The sequence below is a fragment of the Lolium rigidum genome, chromosome 2 (assembly GCF_022539505.1).
Source record: "Lolium rigidum isolate FL_2022 chromosome 2, APGP_CSIRO_Lrig_0.1, whole genome shotgun sequence".
Taxonomy (NCBI): Eukaryota; Viridiplantae; Streptophyta; class Magnoliopsida; order Poales; family Poaceae; genus Lolium; species Lolium rigidum.
In genome coordinates, this window is record NC_061509.1 from 83,133,931 (window position 1) to 83,155,099 (window position 21,169).

The 21,169-nt window shown below is 47.8% G+C and overlaps 1 protein-coding gene and 1 pseudogene across 1 annotated transcript; both read right to left on the bottom strand.

Moving 5' to 3' along the window:
* Window positions 1–6,329: 6,329 nt before the first annotated feature.
* Window positions 6,330–7,431, bottom strand: LOC124686821 (annotated as a pseudogene).
* Window positions 7,432–15,630: 8,199 nt separating this feature from the next.
* On the bottom strand, window positions 15,631–16,785 carry LOC124686822 (peroxidase 54-like). Its single transcript, XM_047220713.1, has 2 exons — window positions 16,439–16,785; window positions 15,631–16,347 (listed from the first exon to the last, which is right to left on the bottom strand). Exons 1-2 carry the CDS (start codon window positions 16,682–16,684, stop codon window positions 15,631–15,633), a joined length of 963 nt encoding a protein of 320 aa, XP_047076669.1. The 5' UTR covers window positions 16,685–16,785.
* Between the last annotated feature and the right edge of the window lie 4,384 nt (window positions 16,786–21,169).

Below are 21,169 nucleotides of genomic sequence, written 5' to 3' on the forward strand. Positions count from 1 at the left end.
CAGAATTCAAAACAAGAAATGAAAACAGAAATAAAAGGAAAAGAGAAAAGGACCTTACCTGGCCGTGTAGCCCACCAAGCAGCCCAGCACCGCCAGCCCAGCACAGCCCATCGCGGCCCATGTACCTCTTCGCGTGGATAAAGATGAGGAGGACGTCGTCGTCTTCGTCTCCTTCCACCGGACGCACGGGAGCTCGCCACCGCGACGAGAACTCCACGTCCCGCGGTCGCCGCCGCAGTAGTTGACCGCCAGCGCACGCCCAAGGACATATAAAATGCACGGGAGACCTCCATTTCTTCCTCCTCTGCGTAATTTCTCCCCAATGCCGAAACCCTAACCCTCAGACCACCACCTCTCGCCGTCGTTTGGAGCCTCCCCGGACCTCGTCGTGACCACCATCAGCACCGCCATGGTCGACATGGTCACGGTGCGGGAGGAATCGAGCCGAAACCCCTCAGAGCATCGTCACCGAGCTCATCTCTCCGACGACCGGCGCCATGAAACCCGGCGAACCAGACCACCGCAAGCCATGCCGTCAAGCCCTGCGTGCTCCCGGTGAGCCACGCGATCCTCCTAGCATGCGTAGCTCGCTCGATTGCATCCCGTAGCATGCCCTGCATCGTAGGCCCGTGAGCTCTGCCGCTCGGTCTCGCCGCCGGCCAAGCTCCGGCGACCATTTGGAGGCGGCGCCACCACCAGTAGGTTTGTCTCGTCGTCCTTGTTCGACTGAGCACACACACGCCCTCGCGAGGAACCCGGGAACACCGGCGACCATCGGCGACTGGCCGTCGGCCAGCCATTTCCCTGCCACATCGACGCCACGGTGGCGCCTGACGTGGACCACTGGCCCACTAGCCAGTGGATGTGGGTACATTAGCCGGGTACATTTAGTTGTTTTCGGTTTATTTCAAATTACGAGAAAATGTCCGAAACTTTGAAATAATTTAGAAAATCCATCATAACTCGAGAAAAATCCAAATGAGATATCAAAATGATCCTTAAAATAAAATCTATCCAATAAAAATATAAAATGAAATCTATATTTTTAATAAAAATTCAGTTATTTAATACTTGTTATTTAAGCCTTATATACTAATTCTAAATTCAATTAAAATTAAATAATTAGGAAAACTTCCTAAAATAAATAAAAACCAGTAAGTAAATAAAGAAAACATTAAAATTAATTTTCATTTACTATTAACTTATTAAATCCTTATTAGGAGGATTTAAAACCCTAATTAATAATTACCTTAATTATTAATTCTTTAAGAATAATAAAATGCCAAATCCAATCTTATGTTTATTATAAAGTGATTAATAACTTCAACCTTATCATGAAGTTATTAACTTAAGAACTAAATGGTAATTAGGAAACTCTAGTTCCATTATACATGAAATAGTAGTTCCTTAATTTCATGTGAATTCTAAAACCCTAATGCCATTAAGAACACTAGCTCCACTAATCAATAGGAACCATAAATTGTTTCTAAAACCTAAACCCTAGATATAACATGAGATCATGTATTTCCTTTTGATTCATAGAACTATAATTAGCAATTAAATACTTGCCATGTCACATAAAATGTAGGAGCCCTATTATCAATAATTTTGTATTCCATGTATGCATACCTATCCAACCTAGTTGATCAAGTAGGATCACCCAAGTCTAAACCCTAGCTCCTACTATCAAAAACAATATCCTTACTTAGCATCACACCATTGTGATGAACCCTAAATACAAACATGGCCACTTTGTGCATCCTATTCCATACACACTAAACCCTATTAGTGTGAGATAATTATTGAACATCCTGCTTAGGAAACCACCATTCCTTACTTAGTGAATCCAATAGCAAACCCTAGACAACCTCAACCCTAATTGCAATACTTCTTATTACTTAAGAAGTATGTTCTTCAAAAGTTATTCTTTTGAAGTAAACGAGAGTCATCATCAACCCCGCCTAACAGGACCTATAAATCCTAGCTATCTATTACCACTAAGATATATCCCCATGATAGCAACCAATAATTGCTTAAGATGCTTATGCTTCACTAAAACCTTACAAGCCCTAATTATTGATGAATCCAACTTGGTTGTGATCCATCTACTACTTACTCCAGAAACCAATTAGAACCATAGAAAACCAGAGAACCCCACAAACCTAATTATCATACTTGTTCTTCATTAAAGGACATGTTCTTCAAAATTTATTCTTTTGAATTATATAATAAGTAATCATCAACCATGCATTATAGGGCTTAAAATTGACAACTGTTCTTTACTTATTATACAATTACTATTCCTGGGTGTGTATGATTGTTACTATGCATTTTACCACTTGCTTACGATTCTAAAACTACACAACCCTGAATAAGAACCTTGTTTGTGAATCACTCTAAAAGTGCAACACATCCTGAACTAATCATTACCACCCACTAATCCTAAATCATCGGGGTTAGATCACGCTTAGAGCGATTGCATCTCATACTTATGCATTACTTTGCATCATTGCCAATCTTTTAAACATCGTCCTTACGGACGATGATGCTATTTCAGAATTTGGAGTTATTACGTATCGAAGACCTTGACCGCATAATCTTGCGGTCAAGAAAGGCAAGTTCATCACTTGCTCATGTCATTTGAGTATTTCTATCAAATTAATTGCAAAGTATTATGGTTATCACTATTGCATAAAAATCAAAACCACTACTTTCATAACTATGAATATGACTATGTGGTGGGCAATGGAACCATGGATTGTGTTGATATGGTGGAGGTTCCATTGCACGGGTTTATATCCATCTAGGATTAAACAACAAATGTCGCCGATGATTCTTGTGCCGTAATACCCGTGTTAACCATAAGATCCGGAGTGGGACGGAGTAGTCAAAAGTGTTTCCACCTCTCGTTCATCAACGGATGCGCTTACCGTAGCGAGTTGTGTCCGGCGGAACTAACCGGAGGGTGGGGACCCCATTCTAATTCCCCACGGTAAAGCATTGCTTGCCGTAGCGTTGTGTCTTGCGGAACAACCGGAGGGTGGGGATCCCATTCTAATTCCCCACGGTAATGCGGTCTATGATGGGTTGCGGCCACCGGCGTAGGAGTGTATGGTAAGAGCCCGAAGCCTTGTTGTCGTGGTCGGGGTCCACCCCGAAATTACGGGAATAATGGGACCGACGTGGACCCGGGGTCGGCGCATGCAACAAAGGGTGGGTGTTCGAGGTAGCGGAGGAACATGATTGGCTAGACCTTATACCGGGCCTCACACCATAGGAAGTGTGGACAAGCCTGCAACTTGGTTGGCACCAAGGTTAAGATCTCTTATGGGTAAAGCAACACACCTCTGCAGAGTGTAAAGAACCGTGACCTGTCACTCCCTGTTCCGGGATATGGAACTGCGAACGCGGCCGGAAAGGAGCTCCATGAAGTTCTAGTAAACCGGTGAAGGCTGACGGACATAGCTCTTCTGAATAAAAACAACCTTTTGAAGAAATGGTTATAAAAACCTGCATTGGTATTAGACTTTCTGGTCTAATGCTGTAGCTAGTGCATTAAACACCTCTTTCCTATAATGAACTTGTTGAGTACGCTCGTACTCATCCCACTCTTAAATCCCCTGCTTAGATATGGAGGCATCGAAGGAGGATCTACGGTGCAACTCGAAGGCCGAGGAGTCAACAACTACTTCCAAAGACAGGACCCTGTTAGAGGAGTCAGATACCACATCCAACAAGGAGAAAACCTAGATTAGCAATAGAAAGGAACTTTCTTCCTAAACCTAGCTCCTATTTAGCTAGAATCTATGCTTAGCCTCTATAGCTAGTTAAATACTCTACAAGTAGAGTTCGTGATAAGACTAGACTACGAGTCGTTCTTCTGGAGTTATTTGCAGTTTTACCTCATTGTAAAGTAGGAGGCTGTGATGATCTTATGTAACGAGTCGGTGTTGTAATTCTATAGACATGCCTTGGACCCGCATATGTTTCTGTTGTACCACTCTGAGCGATATAATACTAGTGGAACGGTGTTTCATTGGTGTTATATCAGACTTGCATACTACACCATGCAGTGGTATGCCGGGTCACCACATTGAGCCTCGAGCCGAGACTGTAACCGACTCAAAACGTTCCTGCGACATGGGCGTGGCCCACGTTGCCTAGGGTTTCCCGAGCCTATATAACCTCTTGCCCGGCTACCGCAGAAATATACTGAATACACGAGTTAGGGTTTCCACCTCTCTCTGCTTGCGACGCCATCGTAGCCTACTCCATCCCGCGCGCCGACGTGCATCGGCGAACGGGAGAGCAGGTCTCCGGAACCACTCGTCCTTGCGATCCTGTACGGGAGAGGGCGAATTAGGTTTTTGGGAAGCGCTCTGCGCGACTGCTCAAGCTCTTCATCACGGGTCGTCTTCCGTCCAAGTCGGGCGGTGCTGCCTACCGTCGTCTTCAACGCCGTCTACTTCGACCCGCCGTCCCTGTCGTCAACAACGTTGTCATCAACTACGTTACTGCTGCGACATCATCTGCTACACCTCCACCGCCACCTCCACCAGATCGGTACGTGCGACATATCTCGATCTGTTTACCGATGGATGCTTTACTGTTTGTGCTGCTGCTACTCATGTTGATTAATGCATCTAGTATGTTCGAGTTTCACATGTTAGTAGTTATTGTCATCATGCTTTATATTCTGGAATTAATCATGGAAATTGTACCTAATTATCCAACATCTATTTGGGTTCTCTTTTTTCCTGTCTGGCGGCTGGTCTGGGTCTGCTAGAGTTACAACTTTTTCCATCTGTATGTCTTTTTTTTTAATATGCCTAGTTGAGTTTTGTACTTTTGGGTTTTCTAGGTGTGTGTTTTCTTTTTCGTGATTTTTCTATATATCCCTTTAGAGTTGTTTTATTTTTTAATTGTTGTGCGAATCTCCTTGGATCGCAACTGACATACTTTTCAGCGCTTGTTGTTGCAATCTTTTCTCGTTGCGGGTACAATTACAACTGAGATTATTTCAGTTGCAACTGCAGACGCATCCACAAATTTTGCCTGGGTTGCAACTTAGTTTTTTTTCTGTTGTAAACTCTAGATTATTCCAGCTACAAGTGAAGTTGAAAATGAAATTTTTGAGTTGCAACTGATTCTGCAAAGTGAGTCTTTTCCTAGTTGTAATATGTGTATCCATTTGTTGATACTTGGAAGTTTTTTCGGCGGTACAAAAAAACATAAAACGTGTCCTGTAACATACTAACTCAGTAACTCTACAAGTTAAATCCAAATACTCAGCCCAAAAGAATCCGTATTGACCCACCATTTTACAAAATAATAGACACATAGGTGCAAGCTTCCGCATAGCTGTTAGTAGCTCTAGTGTATCTCTAGGTAATAGTTATCGTGAACCAATCTCAAAGTACAAAGTAGGTGCACAAACATGGACAGAAGAATCAAACCTTCAACATTTGATGTAGGCCGTTTGTTTACTTTTTCAACTTGTACTTATGGGCTGGAGCAAGAACTTAATTTATGCTTAACTTAAGTGGAAATTTACCCACCGGAGCTCAGTTTCACTTTTGTAGAAAATATGGCAATGTGCATGTGCATTGCACCGGATCCATAAACCTGAAAAAGTATTCAGCATTTTGTACTACTCAAACTATTAAGCTTCATCCTGAGTTGGCCTATATAAAATTACAAGTATGTTAGGTTTTACCCCACGTTTAGACCTCTTGAGTGTTCCACTATACAACAATCCTCTCAAAAGAAAAAACAAAAGAAAAACACATTGCTGACTTTTCAACTTTTTGCGGCTAGGAAAAAGTGAGAAGACATGGACGGGTGTGTCATGACAACTCACATAGCGCTAGAGAAATTGAAGGGGCTATGGAAGAGGCATTGGAAAATCTGAAGCATGATCATAGTTCAAAATTTGAAATAATGGAGTGAGGGATTGAGATGGTTAACCTAGAGTGGTGGGAGGAGGAGGCTTGAATAGGTTTCTAAAAAAGGTTAATTTTCTTTATGAGTTTTACCCTTTTTGGACAAACAATATGAGCCGAATGTAACTACGTGAAACAATCCATATGATGATATATCAAATTTCAAGCACGAAGACTGTCACAACACGTGTTTTTGAAGGAAACGAAACATATACGATGATGTAGTGAATAACGAACATTTCCATTTGCTTCCATAGAGAGGAACACATAAAAACTTTACAACTAGAATGAATCAAAAAAATGATTTACACGAGCATATCGCTACCCATAAAAGAAAGAAAAAACAATTAAATTGTTTGTGCATCAACATGCTTGGAATCTTGTTCCTTAGTAGGGTTTCTTGTTCACCCTCCGACAGTTCTTCCTAATCTCCCCATCTCTTCCAGTCAGCGGGCTTATATTCCCCATTTTAACCATCGAAACCGCGAAGTTTTTAAAAAAGGTCTTCTGGTTACTGGAGAACCTGCGAACGATTGGTGCAGTGGTCCTTGCCGCAACGGGATCAGACAACATTACTTGGTCTGACGGAAGCTGTGCGTGGCCCCGTAGGAGGATGTCATAGTACTTGTTATCGAACACGTCGGGCGTGACGCCATCGAGGTTCACCAGCGCCCCCTCGCTCTGCCCGGCTGTGCAGTTGCGCTGCGTGAACTGGCACTGCGCCCGCCCAAAGGTGTGCGCTCCCTGCAGCGCGACGAGGTCGGTGTCGTCGAGACCCAGGTTCCTGAACTTCTCTTGGAGCGTCTCCAGGGGGTCAAAGGGGCTGGGGAGGTTGTTCGCGCTCTCGATGTTGGTGGTGGTGCCGTCGCGGCGGCCCAGGGGCACGGTCCAGGACGGCCCTCCGGCCAGCTCGACGGAGATCTCGGCGGCGAGGGCGAGGATGTCAGCGCAGGAGACGGCGCCGGGGCAGGCATTCTCCAACGCACGCTTGATCCCGTCGACCACGCCAAACCCGCGCGCCGAGTTGTCGTTGGCGGGTACTTTCTTCTCAGTCATGATCGCTGCCTGGGGGTCGTCGTCTAGTAGAAGCGAGCCGTCGCAGCCCTGAACAATTTAACCACAGTGATGAGATGATGCACTGTGGATCCACATCCCATACTATTCTCTGTATGTGGTTGGGTGAACTTACATTGACGAAGCAGTCGTGGAAGTGGAGGCGGATGAGGCTGGCCGGGATACGGGCGTCGGTGACACGGGCGTCCTGGATAACGCGCCTGACGATGTCACGCGTGCCTGGGCACGTGTTGTGGCTTTATTTATAAACGGGGCGCAAGCCTATTTCGAGGAGGCACGAGCCGTCGTAGAAGGACGAGCTCAGCCTGGCTCCATGTCCGTGAGTTCCGTGGCTCAGCAGTAGGACCAGTAGCGCTACTGTGAGCAGGAAGCTACCGCGAGGAGCTAACGAGCAGAAGCGAGAGGAAGGGGCCATATGTGCAATTGTTACTACAAGGAGAAACACCTGCTGGTTTGCCAGCCACACTAGCTGGTGGAGCGACCGCCAAGCGAGCGAGCTAGCTGGCTGCTGGATAGAAGGAAGGAAGTATCAGGGAGAGCTGGATATGATGTGATGGAAACGGGAATGCCATGGAGGCTATTTGTAGTCTTGATCCATTTGAGCAGGGCGGGTGTTGACCTTAGGTAGGATTTTGTAGAAGCGCGTTTGACTGCTTCCGCGAGCATGCCCTGCCGTTATCAAATTGGGTATTGGCCGCCGCTCCTGCACGCGGCTGCTCATGTTATTCTATTCGTGATTAATTTTATATGATTAAGCGAGAAGAAGCTGGTGGCCAGATGATGGGAGGAGGAAGAGAGATGGGCTGTTGCGGGAAAAGAACGTCAGACTGTTGCCGGGAAACGCAGAGGGACCGAATCCAACCGTGTGATCCTTGCATTCCTGCTGTCATCGGTCATGAGTGCGCCTGTCGTTTTTGACCCAGCCGATCGAGGGCTTTCTCCCTAGCATGGTTTGCGATGTCTTAGAGCATCTCCAGTCGCGTCCCCCAAATCGTCCCCCAAACTGCGCCGAATTGAGCGTTTGGGGAACGTGTTTTGTTCGTGTCGTTTTTGGTGGACGTCGCTCCCCAGCCGCGTCTCCCAAACGCCACCCCCAAACATTTAAATTACTTTTTTTAAACACATAATAAACCATTTATCAAATGTAGCATATGAATAAAAATGTTTGCGAGGATTGTTTTCAAATTAAATTACAACAAAAAATAAAACAAGTAATCAAATATAATAAATAGGGCTAGATGCTACATCAAGGTGCCACAGTATTTCCTTTGATCCTCCTCAAATGCTCAACGAGATCAGCTTGAAGTTGTTCATGCACATTGCTGTCACGGATCTCTGCGTGCATGGCGAGAAAATCAGCAAAATCTGCAGGCAACTCATGATCAACCTCCGCAAGAGGGTCTTGACACTCATAGGGACCAACATGTGACCTAACATGATTCTTGCGGTCATCCTCGATGATCATGTTGTGCATGATCACACAAGCCAGCATCACCTCCCACATTTGATCGTGAGACCAGCTTAGAGCAGGGTACCGGATAATGGCAAATTGTGCTTGAAGCACACCAAATGCCCGCTCGACATCCTTCCTGCAAGCCTCCTGTCGTGTATCAAAGTGGGAATTCTTCGGACTTTGATGGATTCGAGATTGTTTTGACAAAAGTGGCCCATTTTGGATATATACCATCGGCTAGATAATAGCCTTTGGTATGTTGGTGGCCATTGATCTCATAGTTGCATGGTGGAGCATGCCCTTCCACTAGTCTGCTGAACACCGGAGACCGCTGCAACACGTTGATGTCATTGTGTGATCCCGCCATGCCAAAGAAAGAATGCCAAATCCACAGGTCATTGATGACCCACAAGTATAGGGGATCGCAACAGTCTTCGAGGGAAGTAAAACCCAAATTTATTGATTCGACACAAGGAAATGTAAAGAATATTTATAAGCCTTAACAACTGAGTTGTCAATTCAGCTGCACCTGGAAAAGCACTAGTAACAGGGGTGATGTGAAAGTAGCAGTGATATGAGAGCAGTAGTAACAGTAACACAGCAGCAGTAATAATAATATGAGAGCAATGGCACCGAGAAAATAGTTGATACTACTTCCAATGACATGTAGAACGAGTATATGATGATGAAAGATGGACCGGGGTTCCCAGCTATCTACACTAGTGGTAACTCTCCAATAACAAGTGTTGGGTGAACATATTACAGTTGGGCAATTGATATGATTGAAATAGCATTAAGACAGAACATCCAGATTATTAATCATGTAGGCATGTTTTCCATATATAGTCATACGTGCTCGCAATGAGAAATTTGTACAACATCTTTTGTCCTACCAGCCGGTGGCAGCCGGGCCTCTAGGGAATCTACTGGAAATTAAGGTACTCCTTTTAATAGAGCACCGGATCAAAGCATTAACACTCCGTGAAAACATGTGATCCTCATATCTAAGCCTTCCCCTCCAGTTGTCCCAATTTATGTCACTTTGGGGCCTTTGGTTCCGGACATAGACATGTGCATACAACTTGTAGATACAATCTAAGCAATAATTATAGAGCTCAAATATAAGATCATGCCACTCGGGCCCTAGTGACAAGCATTAAACACAACAAGATTGCAGCAACAATAACTCCACAAACTTTAAAGATAGACTAATCATAATGTAACAATCCATCGGATCCCAACAAACACAACACCGATTACATCAGATGAATCTCAATCATGTAAGGCAGCTTATGAGATCATTGTATTGAAGTACATGGGGGAGAGAATACCAACTAGCTACAGCTAGAACCCGTAGTCCATGGGGGAACTACTCACGGAGCATGATGGAGGCGGTGGCGTTGATGGAGATGGCTTCCGGGGGCACTTCCCCGTCCCGGCAGGGTGCCGGAGCAGAGACTTATGTCCCCCGAAACGGAGTTTCGCGATGGTGGCGGCGCCCCTGGAGTCTTTCTGGAGTTTCGTCAATTGGTATCGCGTTTTTAGGTCGAGACGGCTTAAATAGGCGAAGAGGCGGAGTCGGAGGGTGCACGGGCCCCCTCACGGTAGGCCGGCGCGGCCGGGCACTGGGGCCGCGCCGCCATGTTGTGTGGTGGCCCCCGGCCCCTCTCCGAGCTCTCCTTCGGTGTTCGGATGCTTCGGTAAAAATAAGATGTTGGGTCTTCGTTTCGTCGAATTCGAGAATATTGCCCGAACAGCCTTTACGGAACCAAAAACGCAGAAAACGAGAGCGGCACTTCGGCATCTTGTTAATAGGTTAGTTCCGGAAAATGCATAAAAACATTATAAAGTGCAAGCAAAACATGTAAGTATCGTCATAAAACAAGCATGGAACATCAGAAATTATAGGTACGTTGGAGACGTATCAGTCATAATCTGCCACAGCTTCAAGCACCACACTGCAATATCCATGACGCCCTTTGTATATACCTTGCCAAGCAAACGGGCAGTTCTTCCATGCCCAGTGCATGCAATCGATGCTTCCAAGCATTCCGGAAATCCTACGGCAGCATTTTGTGCCATGATCCTTGCGATCTCTTCCTCAGTTGGCCCTCTCAAGTAGTATTTGCCAAACTTTCCCACCACAGCTCGACAAAACTTGTACATGCACTCAATGGCAGCAGACTCACTCATGCGAAGGTAGTCGTCCTGTGTATCGGCAGGTGCTCCGTATGCAAGCATCCTCATGGCGGGGGTGCACTTCTGAATGGACGAGAACCCGAGAACGCCTACAGCGTCGGGCTTGAGCTTGAAGTAGGGGTCGAACTCTCGAACGCCGTGGAGGATATTCATGAACAACCCCTTGCTCATCCTGTGCACGGCGCCGAAAATTGTCGGCCTGTGTTGCGTCGTCGGCGAAGTAGTCGTTGTGCGGCATGGCATGCCCCTCCATCCTCTTCGGGGCTTCGACTTCCTTCTTCCCGGCCTTGATCCTCCGCGGCGCGGCCTCTTCCCTCTTCTCCGCCTCGGCGTCAAGCATGTCTGGAGGGACGCGATGATCGGCAAATGCTCCCGCAGGTCGTCGTCGAAGGCTTGCTCGTCCTCCAGCAGCAGGGCAACCATCTCATCGTCGCTGTCCATGGCTAAAGCAAAATCAATGGTTAAAATTGCGCCGAGGAAGACGACGGAACAAACAGCGGCCAATCACGCCTACCTGGCAAGTCGTCGAGCACCTTCTGTGCGCGGTGGTGGGGCGGATTTGACGGCGCGTTTTGGGACGCGCTGGCGACGCGGCGGCGGCGCCACGACCGGCGGGAGCCCCGGCCGCGACAACGGTGCCGACTCTCGGCGAGAGATCGGACGCCCAAACGGCCGGGAAATCCAGCGGCGGCGGTGGGGTGGGAGCGCGGGAAGGAAGGAGCGACGAGAAAGAGGCGCGAACCAACGGTTCATGCAAATAGTCGCCGACATGTGGGAGCCCGCCTCGCTTTTCGTTGTGTCCGGCGTCCCCGGTGCGTCCCTGTGGGACGGGGACGGGCTCGGGGCGCCGGACACCGTATCGGGGCGCGCCGGACAAAAATGGGCTTTGGGGGACGCGGCTGGAACGGTTTTTTTGTCCGGCGCATCCCAAATCCCTTTGAGAGACGCTTTGAGGGACGCTTTGGGGGACGCGACTGGAGATGCTCTTAGAGGATCTCTAGCAGAGCTTTAGAAAAAAATAAGTTCACTCTCCCGAAAAACCAAAAATGAGCGATTTTTAGCGTGGCGCAGAACAGCACCCGTATTCGAAACCGAAAAACATCGATTTCAAAAATTGCCGGCAAAGTGATCATCGCAAACAAGCATTGGAACTGAAATTCAAACATATTTAAGCATTGTTCGGGTTGCTACGATCGATAGATACATTGCATTTGAGGTGGTCGTCGGCGACCACCTCCAAAACTAACTAATTTCGCCGGCGGCGAGCTACTATACGCGCCGCGCTACTCGGAGTCGAGGTCGACGACCTCCTGCTTCACGCGGCGGACGGCCGCCTCCTTCTGCGCGGCCTCGTACTCCCGCACGGCACGGACGGCTTCGGCTTCCTCGCGGCGGAAGCGCGCGCGCCTCGGCGGCGGAGATGACGGACACCTGCTGCACCGTCGTCACCTCCTCCTCGTCGTTGAGGACGAAGTCCCCGGACTGCAGCTGGAGGGTGCGCACCGGAGGCACCTCCTCCTCCTCCTCCTCCTCCTCCTCCTCCTCCTCGTCGCTGCTGTCGGAGGCGGGCCGCCACAGCGCACGGCCGGACGCGGTCGACGACGACCCCTCGCCGCTATTTGCATAGCGCGCGAGCTTCCCCGGCGGCGTCAGACCCCAGTTGGTCCAGCGCCGCGCGCTCCGCTTCCGAGCGCCTTCGCTGCGGTTCCATTTGCGCCGCTCGGCCTCCGACTGGAAGACGGGAGGGGGGCGGCAGAGAGTTGCTCCCGCCAATCCGCCCGCGTCCCATGCCTCCGCTGTTCGCCCGGCCATGCGGTCGCGGTGGTGGTGGAAAGAGAGGAGAAGCGGCGGCGGTGGCCCCGCGATTTCTCGCCGGAATTCCAACCGTGCGCGCGGCAGAGGGGACTTTGGCGGAGGGAGTAGGGTTTTGGAACGCAACTCCCCTCCGCGGCCTGTATATATACGGGTCGATAGTCCAGTTTCTCGGGCCCCCGAACTCCTGATACAGGCCAGCCCACCGATTCGGGTGCTGTTATGCGCCACTTTCGACCCGAACCCGTAAATCCGCCGGAAAAATTCAGTTCCGATGGGATTTACAGGGCTCTGTTAGAGATGCTCTTACGCTATTACTCTATTTATCAGTTTTGCTAGCTGAGAATTAGCTTAATCGTTAGGTGTGTTGTGGAGATATTCGTCCACTGGACGGGTTGGAATGGGGTGCTTCTATTTGGGCTTTTTTTCTGTCTATGACTGGCTTGGGCATGCTAGAGCTAAAACTTTTTCCATCTGTATGTTTCTCTTTTTTTTTTCCAAATATGCCGAGTTGAGTTTTGTACTTTTGGGGTTTTCTGTGTGTGGGTTCTTTTTTGTGATTTTTTCTATATCCATTTAGACTTGTTTTCTTTTTTTTAAATTTTTGTGTAAATCTCGCTGGATTGTAACTGACATACTTTTTAGTTGCAATTGATGTTGCAATCTTTTCTTGTTGCAGGTATAGTTGCAACTAAGATTATTTCAGTTGCAAGTGCGGCCGCATTCAGGAATTTTGGCTGGGTTGCACCTTGGATTTTTTTTTCAGTTGCAAATGTGGTCGCATCTAGGAATTTTGCCTGGGTTGCACCTTGAATTTTTTTTTTCAGTTTTAACTAAGATATTGTTCCAGCTACAGGTGAGGCTACTGAAATTTTTCTCATATACAAGTGAAATTACAACTGATTTTTTTAAGTTGCAGGTGAGGCTGCAAAGTGAGTTTTTTTTCTAGTTGTAATATGTGCATCTATGTGTCGAGTTTTAGGCGGTACAAGAAAAACATAAAACGTGTCCCTGTAACATACTAACTCTACAGGTTAAAAACAAATGGTCAGCACAAAAGAACCCGTATTGACCCACCATTTCACAAAATAATAGACACATTGGTGCAAGCTTCCGCATAGTTATTAGTAGTTGTAGTGATCTCTAGGTAATAGTTATTTTGAACCAATCTCAAAGTACAAAGTAGATGCACAAACATGGACAGAAGAATCAAACCTTCAACATTTGATGTAGGTTGTTTGTTTACTTCTTCAACTTTTACTTATGGGTCGGAGCAAGAGCTTAATTTATGCTTACTTTAGTAAAAATTTACCCACTTAATTATACGAAAGTCTAGATGACAACTTTAGGCATTCTAATAGCATGGTAATAGAAATGGACATGGATTTGTTAACACCATTAATTATATTTTCACTATTATTTACTTTTGATGTCCATATATAATTGGCTCACCATATCAAAGAATATGTTGGGCAATCGTGGTGCCGACCTGTGAGAAAGCTATTGGGAAAATAGAATGAACGGTGACCAAATCATTGTAAGGATAAAAAGCTGAAGCGCTTCAATATAGGTTAATATATCGAGAACTCGGAATATTTGAAAACTAGGGGCGGTGGGCATGGTATGTTGATGGCGGTGGGCATCATGGTCATGCAGATGATGCGGTGATAGGATCTTTGATTTGGTGATGGTCTCAAGCTCTGTGTGGCATTGTTGATGGCAGTATGGGACGTCCTCTTCTGAGACCGCGGTGTTTTGAGGCCAGCGCTATTATGGGATGCCCCCTCTACTTGCAGATCATGTTCGATTCGACTCAGCAGGTGATACGCAGGATGTTGTTGCGGAGGTGTCAAGTTACGCGGCCTGCCGACAATGGCTATGCACAACGTCTCATGAGGAGGTGTCAAGTCATGGCTGATCCTACCAGATGCTACACATGACAACTCTTATGGTTGCTTGTTGCTGTTTATCGAAGGTGGTGCGACGGTGGATGGAGGCGTGGCAGCTTGGGACGTCATCGACTTTCAATTTCTCATCCAATGGCATTCGGTTAGCGAGGAGTCGTTAGTCGGACAAGTGATTATGGTACAAACGGCTTCACCAAACACAAGAGCTCTGATCAGTATATGTTGATGCGCACATGCGTCATGTCCTTGCTGAAGGGTGGATCAAAACTCGCCTTTGGGGATGAAAACACCAAGATCGGCCTACGGTGCACGTGTGGAGTTTCCTTCTTGAAAGCTTGGCCTAATAGATGTGAATTCTTCGTTTGTTTTGTCCTTTACCATAGGGTTAGTGTGTTTTTTCCCGGATCGAACATGATCAACGGCTAGATTTTGCATTATGAATAAATAAGTTGTGTGCATCACTTGAGGCAGACGCCAAAGCTCCGTTCTTTTTGAGAAAATATGGCAATGTGCATGTGCCTTGCACCGGATCCAAAATAAGCCATGTCCATAAACCTGAAAACTAATCCAGCATTTTATACTACAAACTATTAAGCTTCATCCTGAGTTGTTTTATATAAAATTATAAGTATGCTAGGTTTTACCCCAGGTTTAAACCTCTTGAGTGTTTAAACCAGGTTTTACCCCAGGTTTAAACCTCTTGAGTGTTCCACTATACACCAATCCTCTGAAAAGAAGAAAAAAACACGCTTACTTTTCAACTTTTTGCGGCTAGGAAAAGGTGAGAAGACATGGACGGGGTGTGTCATGGCAACTCACATTGTGCTAGAGAAATTGAAGGGGCTATGGAAGAGGCATTTGAAATTTTGAAGCATCATCATAGTTTAAAATTTGAAATAATGGAGTGAGGGATCGAGATGGTTAACCTGGAGGGGCGGGAAAAGGTTTCTAAAAAAAATCTTTTACTTTACAAGTTGTAGTCTTTTTGGATAAATAATATGAGCCGAATGTAACTACGTGAAACAATCTATATGATGATATATCGAACTTAAAGCACGAAGAGATGAACCATGTAGGGGGATGTAGTGAATAACGAACATTTACATTTGCTTCCGTAGAGAGAAACACAGAAAAACTTTACAATTAGAATGAATTGAAACAATGATTTACACGAGCATATCTCTACCCATAAAAGAAAGAAATTAAAAATCTGTTAAAATGTATGTGCACGGAATCTCCTTCCTCAATAGGGTTTCTTGTTCACCCTCCGACAGTTCTTCCTAATATCCCCATCCCTGCCGGTCAGTGGACTTATGTTCCCCATTTTAACCATCGAAGCCGCGAAGTTTCTAAAGAAGTCCTTCTGGTTACCGGAGAACCTTCGAACTATCGGTGCGGTGGTCCCTGCCGCGACGGGATCAGACAACATCACCTGGTCCGACGGAAGCTGGGCACGACCCTGTAGGAGGTTGCCATAGTACTTATTGTCAAACACGTCGGGTGTGACGCCGTCAAGGTTCACCAGCGACCCCTCTCTAAGCCCAGCCGTGCAGTTTCTCTGTGTGAACTGACACTGCGCGCGCCCAAAGGTGTGAGCCCCCTGCAAAGCGACGAGGTCGGTGTCGTCAAGGCCCAGGTTCCTGAACTTCTCCTGAAGCGTCTCGAGGGGGTCGAAGGGGCTCGGGAGGTTGTTGGCGCTCTCGATGTTGGTGGTGGTGCCGTCACGGCGGCCCAGCGGGACGGTCCAGGACGGGCCTCCGGCCAGCTCGACGGAGATCTCGGCGGCGAGGGCGAGGATGTCGGCGCAGGAGACGACGCCGGGGCAGGCGTTCTCCAACGCACGCTTGATCCCGTCGACCACGCCGAACCCGCGTGCTGAGTTGTCGTTGGCGGGGACGTTCTTCTCGGTCATAATCGCTGCCTGGGCGTCGTCGTCCAGCAGAAGCGAGCCGTCGCAGCCCTGAAGAAATTAACCACACTGATGAGATGGTGCACTATGTATGATGTATCGACAATTCGACATGACTGCCTACGAGGTTTGGTGAACTTACGTTGACGAAGCAGTCGTGGAAGTGAAGGCGGATGAGGCTGGCCGGGATACGGGCGTCGGTGACGCGGGCGTCCTGGATAACTCGCCTGACGATGTCGCGCGTGCCTGGGCACGAGCCGTCGTAGAAGGACGAGCTCAGCCCGGCGCCATGACCGTGAGTTCCGTGGCTCAGCAGTAGGACCAGTAGCGCTACTGTGAGCAGGAAGCTACCGCGAGGAGCTAACGAGAAGCGAGAGGAAGGGGCCATATGTGCAATTGTTACAAGGAGAAACACCTGCTGGTTTTCCAGCCACACTGGTGGAGCGATCGCCAAGCGAGCGAGCTAGCTGGCTGCTGGATAGAAGGAAGTATCAGGGAGAGCTGGATATGATGTGATGGAAACGGGAATGCCATGGAGGCTATTTGTAGTCTTGATCCATTTGAGCACGGCGGGTGTTGACCTTAGGTAGGATTTTGTGGAAGCGCGTTTGACTGCTTCCGCGAGCATGCCCTGCCGTTATCAAATTGGGTATTGGCCGCCGCTCCTGCACGCGGCTGCTCATGTTATTCTATTCGTGATTAATTTTATATGATTAAGCGAGAAGAAGCTGGTGGCCAGATGATGGGAGGAGGAAGAGAGATGGTCTGTAACGTGGCGGGAAAAGGAAATGAGGCGGCAGGTTTACGTCAGACTGTTGCCGGGAAACGCAGAGGGACCGAATCCAACCGTGTGATCCTTGCATTCCTGCTGTCATCGGTCATGAGTGCGCCTGTCGTTTTTGACCCAGCCGATCGAGGGCTTTCTCCCTAGCATGGTTTCCGATTCCTTACGCTATTACTCTATTTATCAGTTTTGCTAGCTGAGAATTAGCTTCTTTTTTTTTTGAGATAACAACTGATGGAATTCAACAATGGCGAAAACGATTACAAACGACTCCACAAAAAAAGGAAAATACAATATGGACCCCAGAAGACCACACACCGTACTCCCAAATCGCAGTCAAGCCCATCCTCCTCATCGTCACCACCCAAGTACAGAGACCGAAACCGGAAGCCGCCCGTCTTCAGACACCATCGAGTCACCGCCGCCACCTTCGCCACATTGGGCTTTGAACACCGCAGGAGTGCCACCCCGAGGGGTGAGAGCTAATAATCTTTTCCGGACCATCGGGCGGTGGGAGGCTGAGTGGAGACCAAGTAGAACCTCCAAAGCACGGACCCCGAGCAGTAGGTCCCAACCATCGACGCCACGTCAAGCCACCTCCTCCCCTCGCCACCATGGTCGGCCGGAGAAAGCTTCACGACGCGACAGTCGCATCTCAAGAAAAAGACCCTAAAAACCCTAACGAGGAAGGCGATTGTACCGTCCCTTTCCACTCCCTCGCCACCACGGCCGGCCGAGGGAAGACGGCGAGAAACAACGGCCCCTCCGAGCTCCCAAAGCTCCACGGCGAGTCGAGCGGATGACCCTGCCGGGAGAGACCACCCTCCCCAGATCCACCGATCCGAGAGGAAACCAGGCCAGCGGCTCGCCGGCGCCGCCACACGTGGCCTTGCCGAGATGGGGACCGAGCTCCAGCACCTTTATTCTGATGCGACGCTGCCTCCACCATCTCGGCAACGCCTCCCGAGACCCTAGGGGCCCTCACCACCGCCGGTCCGAAGATCCACCGCCAGGAGGGCGATCCCATCACGCAGGCCGATCCGCCACCGTGGAGACGTCCACGCCGCCGCACACCCGCGACAACTCGATGTCGGAGCCGCCGGAGCCGCCGGAGACGCATGCCGCCGCCACCAGGGGAGCCACCAATGCGCGAGGGACGAAGCCCCCGCCGCCGCCGTCGCCGCCAGGGCTTTGCCCTGCGAGTCTTCCGGCGGCGGCGAGGGGGAGGGGCGACGAGGATGGTAGCAGGCGGCCGGCGGCGGAGGTTGCCCCCAAGTCGCCTAGGGTTAGGCGACGCGAGGGGGTAGGCGTCAAAGATGGCTGAGAATTAGCTTAATAGTTAGGTGTGTTGTGGAGATATTTGCCCACTGGGTTGGAATGGGGTGCTTCTATTTGGGCTTTTTTATGTCTGTGGCTGCTTGGGCATGCTAGAATTAAAAAAAAAATCCATCTGTATATTTCTCTTTTTTCAAATATGCCGAGTTGAATTTTGTACTTTTGGGGTTTTCTGTGTGTGGGTTCTTTTTCGTGATTTTTTCTATATCTATTTAGATTTGTTTTCTTTTAAAAAAATTGTGTGAATCTCGACTTGGATTGTAACTAACATACTTTTTAGTTGCAATTGATGTTTTAATCTTTTCTTGTTGCAGGTATAGTTTTAACTAAGACTATTTCAGTTGCAAGTGCGGCCGCATCCAAGAATTTTGCTTGGGTTGCACCTTAGATTTTTTTTCAGTTGCAAATGCGGTCGTATCTAGGAATTTACCTGGGTTGCAAGGCTACTGAGATTTTTCTCATATACAAGTGAAATTACAACTGATTTTTTTAAGTTGCAGGTGAGGCTGCAAAGTGAGTTTTTTTCTAGTTGTAATATGTGTATCTATGTGTTGAGTTTTAGGCGGTACAAGAAAAACACAAAACGTGTCCCTGTAACATACTAACTCTACGAGTTAAAAACAAATGGTCAGCACAAAAGAACCCGTATTGACCCACCATTTCACAAAATAATAGACACATTGGTGCAAGCTTCCGCATAGTTATTAGTAGTTGTAGTGATCTCTAGGTAATAGTTATTTTGAACCAATCTCAAAGTACAAAGTAGATGCACAAACATGGACAGAAGAATTGAATATTGCTTTTCCGGCACGCGGCTGCTCATGTATTTTATATCGCAAGGAGAAGAAGTTGGTGGCCAGATGATGGGAAGAGGAAAGAGATGGACTGTGGCCGGGACAAGGAAACGAGACGGCAGGCTTAACGTCAGACTGTTGCCAGGAAACGGCCTGGCGACTGGATCAGCTGTGGCCGAATCCAACCGTGTGATTGTCTTTCTGCTAGTATCATCGATCCCGAGCGCGCCGGTCGATTTTGACCGAGCCTTCGAGGGATTTCTTCCTCTGCCTTTTAGTCCAGAACTTTACGTAATTTTAAAATGGGAACACGAGCAAAATGTTGCCAATTATTTTTAAGTTTCTAGAGACCACATCCCCTCTTTTTTGAAGAGTGAATACGCCACATTCCATTTCCGTCAAATGACCAGGCTTACCCCCCCCCCCCCCCCCCGCGCTCTTCCATCGTCTCGCTGCAACGCTCTCGCAGTGTAGATGGCCCTTCGGGGCCCATCTGGGGCTGGGTGGGCCGGGCACGAACGCATCTGAGCTGCTTCCCGTGGGGCGAAACCTACTCCCCGCTCATAGCGGGAGCTATTCTTCGCTCCGCTCAGAGCGCGGTAGGCTGGGCCGGCCCATTAGAGAGGGCCGGAGTTTCCCTTCGGTTTTTCTTCTGTTTTCCCTTTTTCTTTTTATGTTTTTTTTTGTTCAGCTTGTTTTTCCATTCCAGTTACTGGTTTTGCCAAAATATTTCTTTTTGAACTTTTAAAATTTTGAACTTTTTAGAATTTGAACTTTTTTAGATTTTTTTTCGAAATTGAACAATTTTTAATTGTGAACATTTTTATTTTGAATAATTTTAGATCTGAATATTTTTTGAGTTTAAACTATTTTCATATTCGATATTTTTTGAAGTTTGAACAATTTTCAAATTTGAACATTTACAAAATTTAACATTTTTAACATTTGGACAATTTTCAAATTTTTAATTTTGAAAAAAAAATTGATCTGAACAATTTTCATGTTTGAACATTTTTCGAATTTAAACTGTCAAAATCTGAACTCTTTTTTCAAATTTAAACATTTGTTCAAAATTCGAATATTTTCCAAGAAAAAACCTCCAGATAATGGGAGCAAACAGATACCGACATGATCAACTCTGGAATATGGCTCGCTAGGTTAAACGTGCCCCACGCAATAGGAGGTTTTTGAGGCTCGCCTTTTCCAAATTCGTATCTAAACATACTCAAACGAGTTCAAAGAAACTACTATGTAAACTGAACGTACTCTTTTTTTTGTTTGAGTAGAACTGGCACGTACTCGAACGAGTTGAAAGAAACTAGTACTATGTAAAGTGGTGCTCGTCACGTACCTAACATGGGCCAGGCCCATCTTACTCCGGGCCATCTTATTCTCCGAGCGGAAGCGTTCCCGATCTCCGCTTGAGGCGATGAGTAGGCGCACCCTTCCCGTGGGCAGGAGAGGTGACCAGATCATGGGTTAACTCGGGTGGAGACACGTGTCCTGCAACATTCCGATGGGGGGTTCATGAACATGGGCTAGGTGGGTCTATGCTCGGTCGGGCCAGGAGGGCCTACTTTGCCCCTTGACAGCATGTGCGGACGGGTACCGCCATTGGCGGTGGAGGCGGATCCCTCCCGTGTGGCCACTACCTCGGTGCTCCTCGGTTTCAAGATCCTCCTTTGTCCCGCTAGCCTCGGTTTTTTGGTCGCGATAAGACGGCGATGATGCTTCTAAAGTCATGGTGGCGCGCGTTGGTGCGCGGTGAGGTTGGTGGAGCACGATGGAGCGCTCGAGGCGGGGTGGCGAGGGTCGGGAGAAATCTTTACCGGTCTAGCCGACACCGACGCGGGTACCACCCTTCCATCCTGGAGGGCACTGGGTGAAGCCCTCCTTCCTTGTCCTTGCGCGTACCACAGGGAAACCCTTGGACCAGTCCGGGCAGCAGCATCGTCGTCAT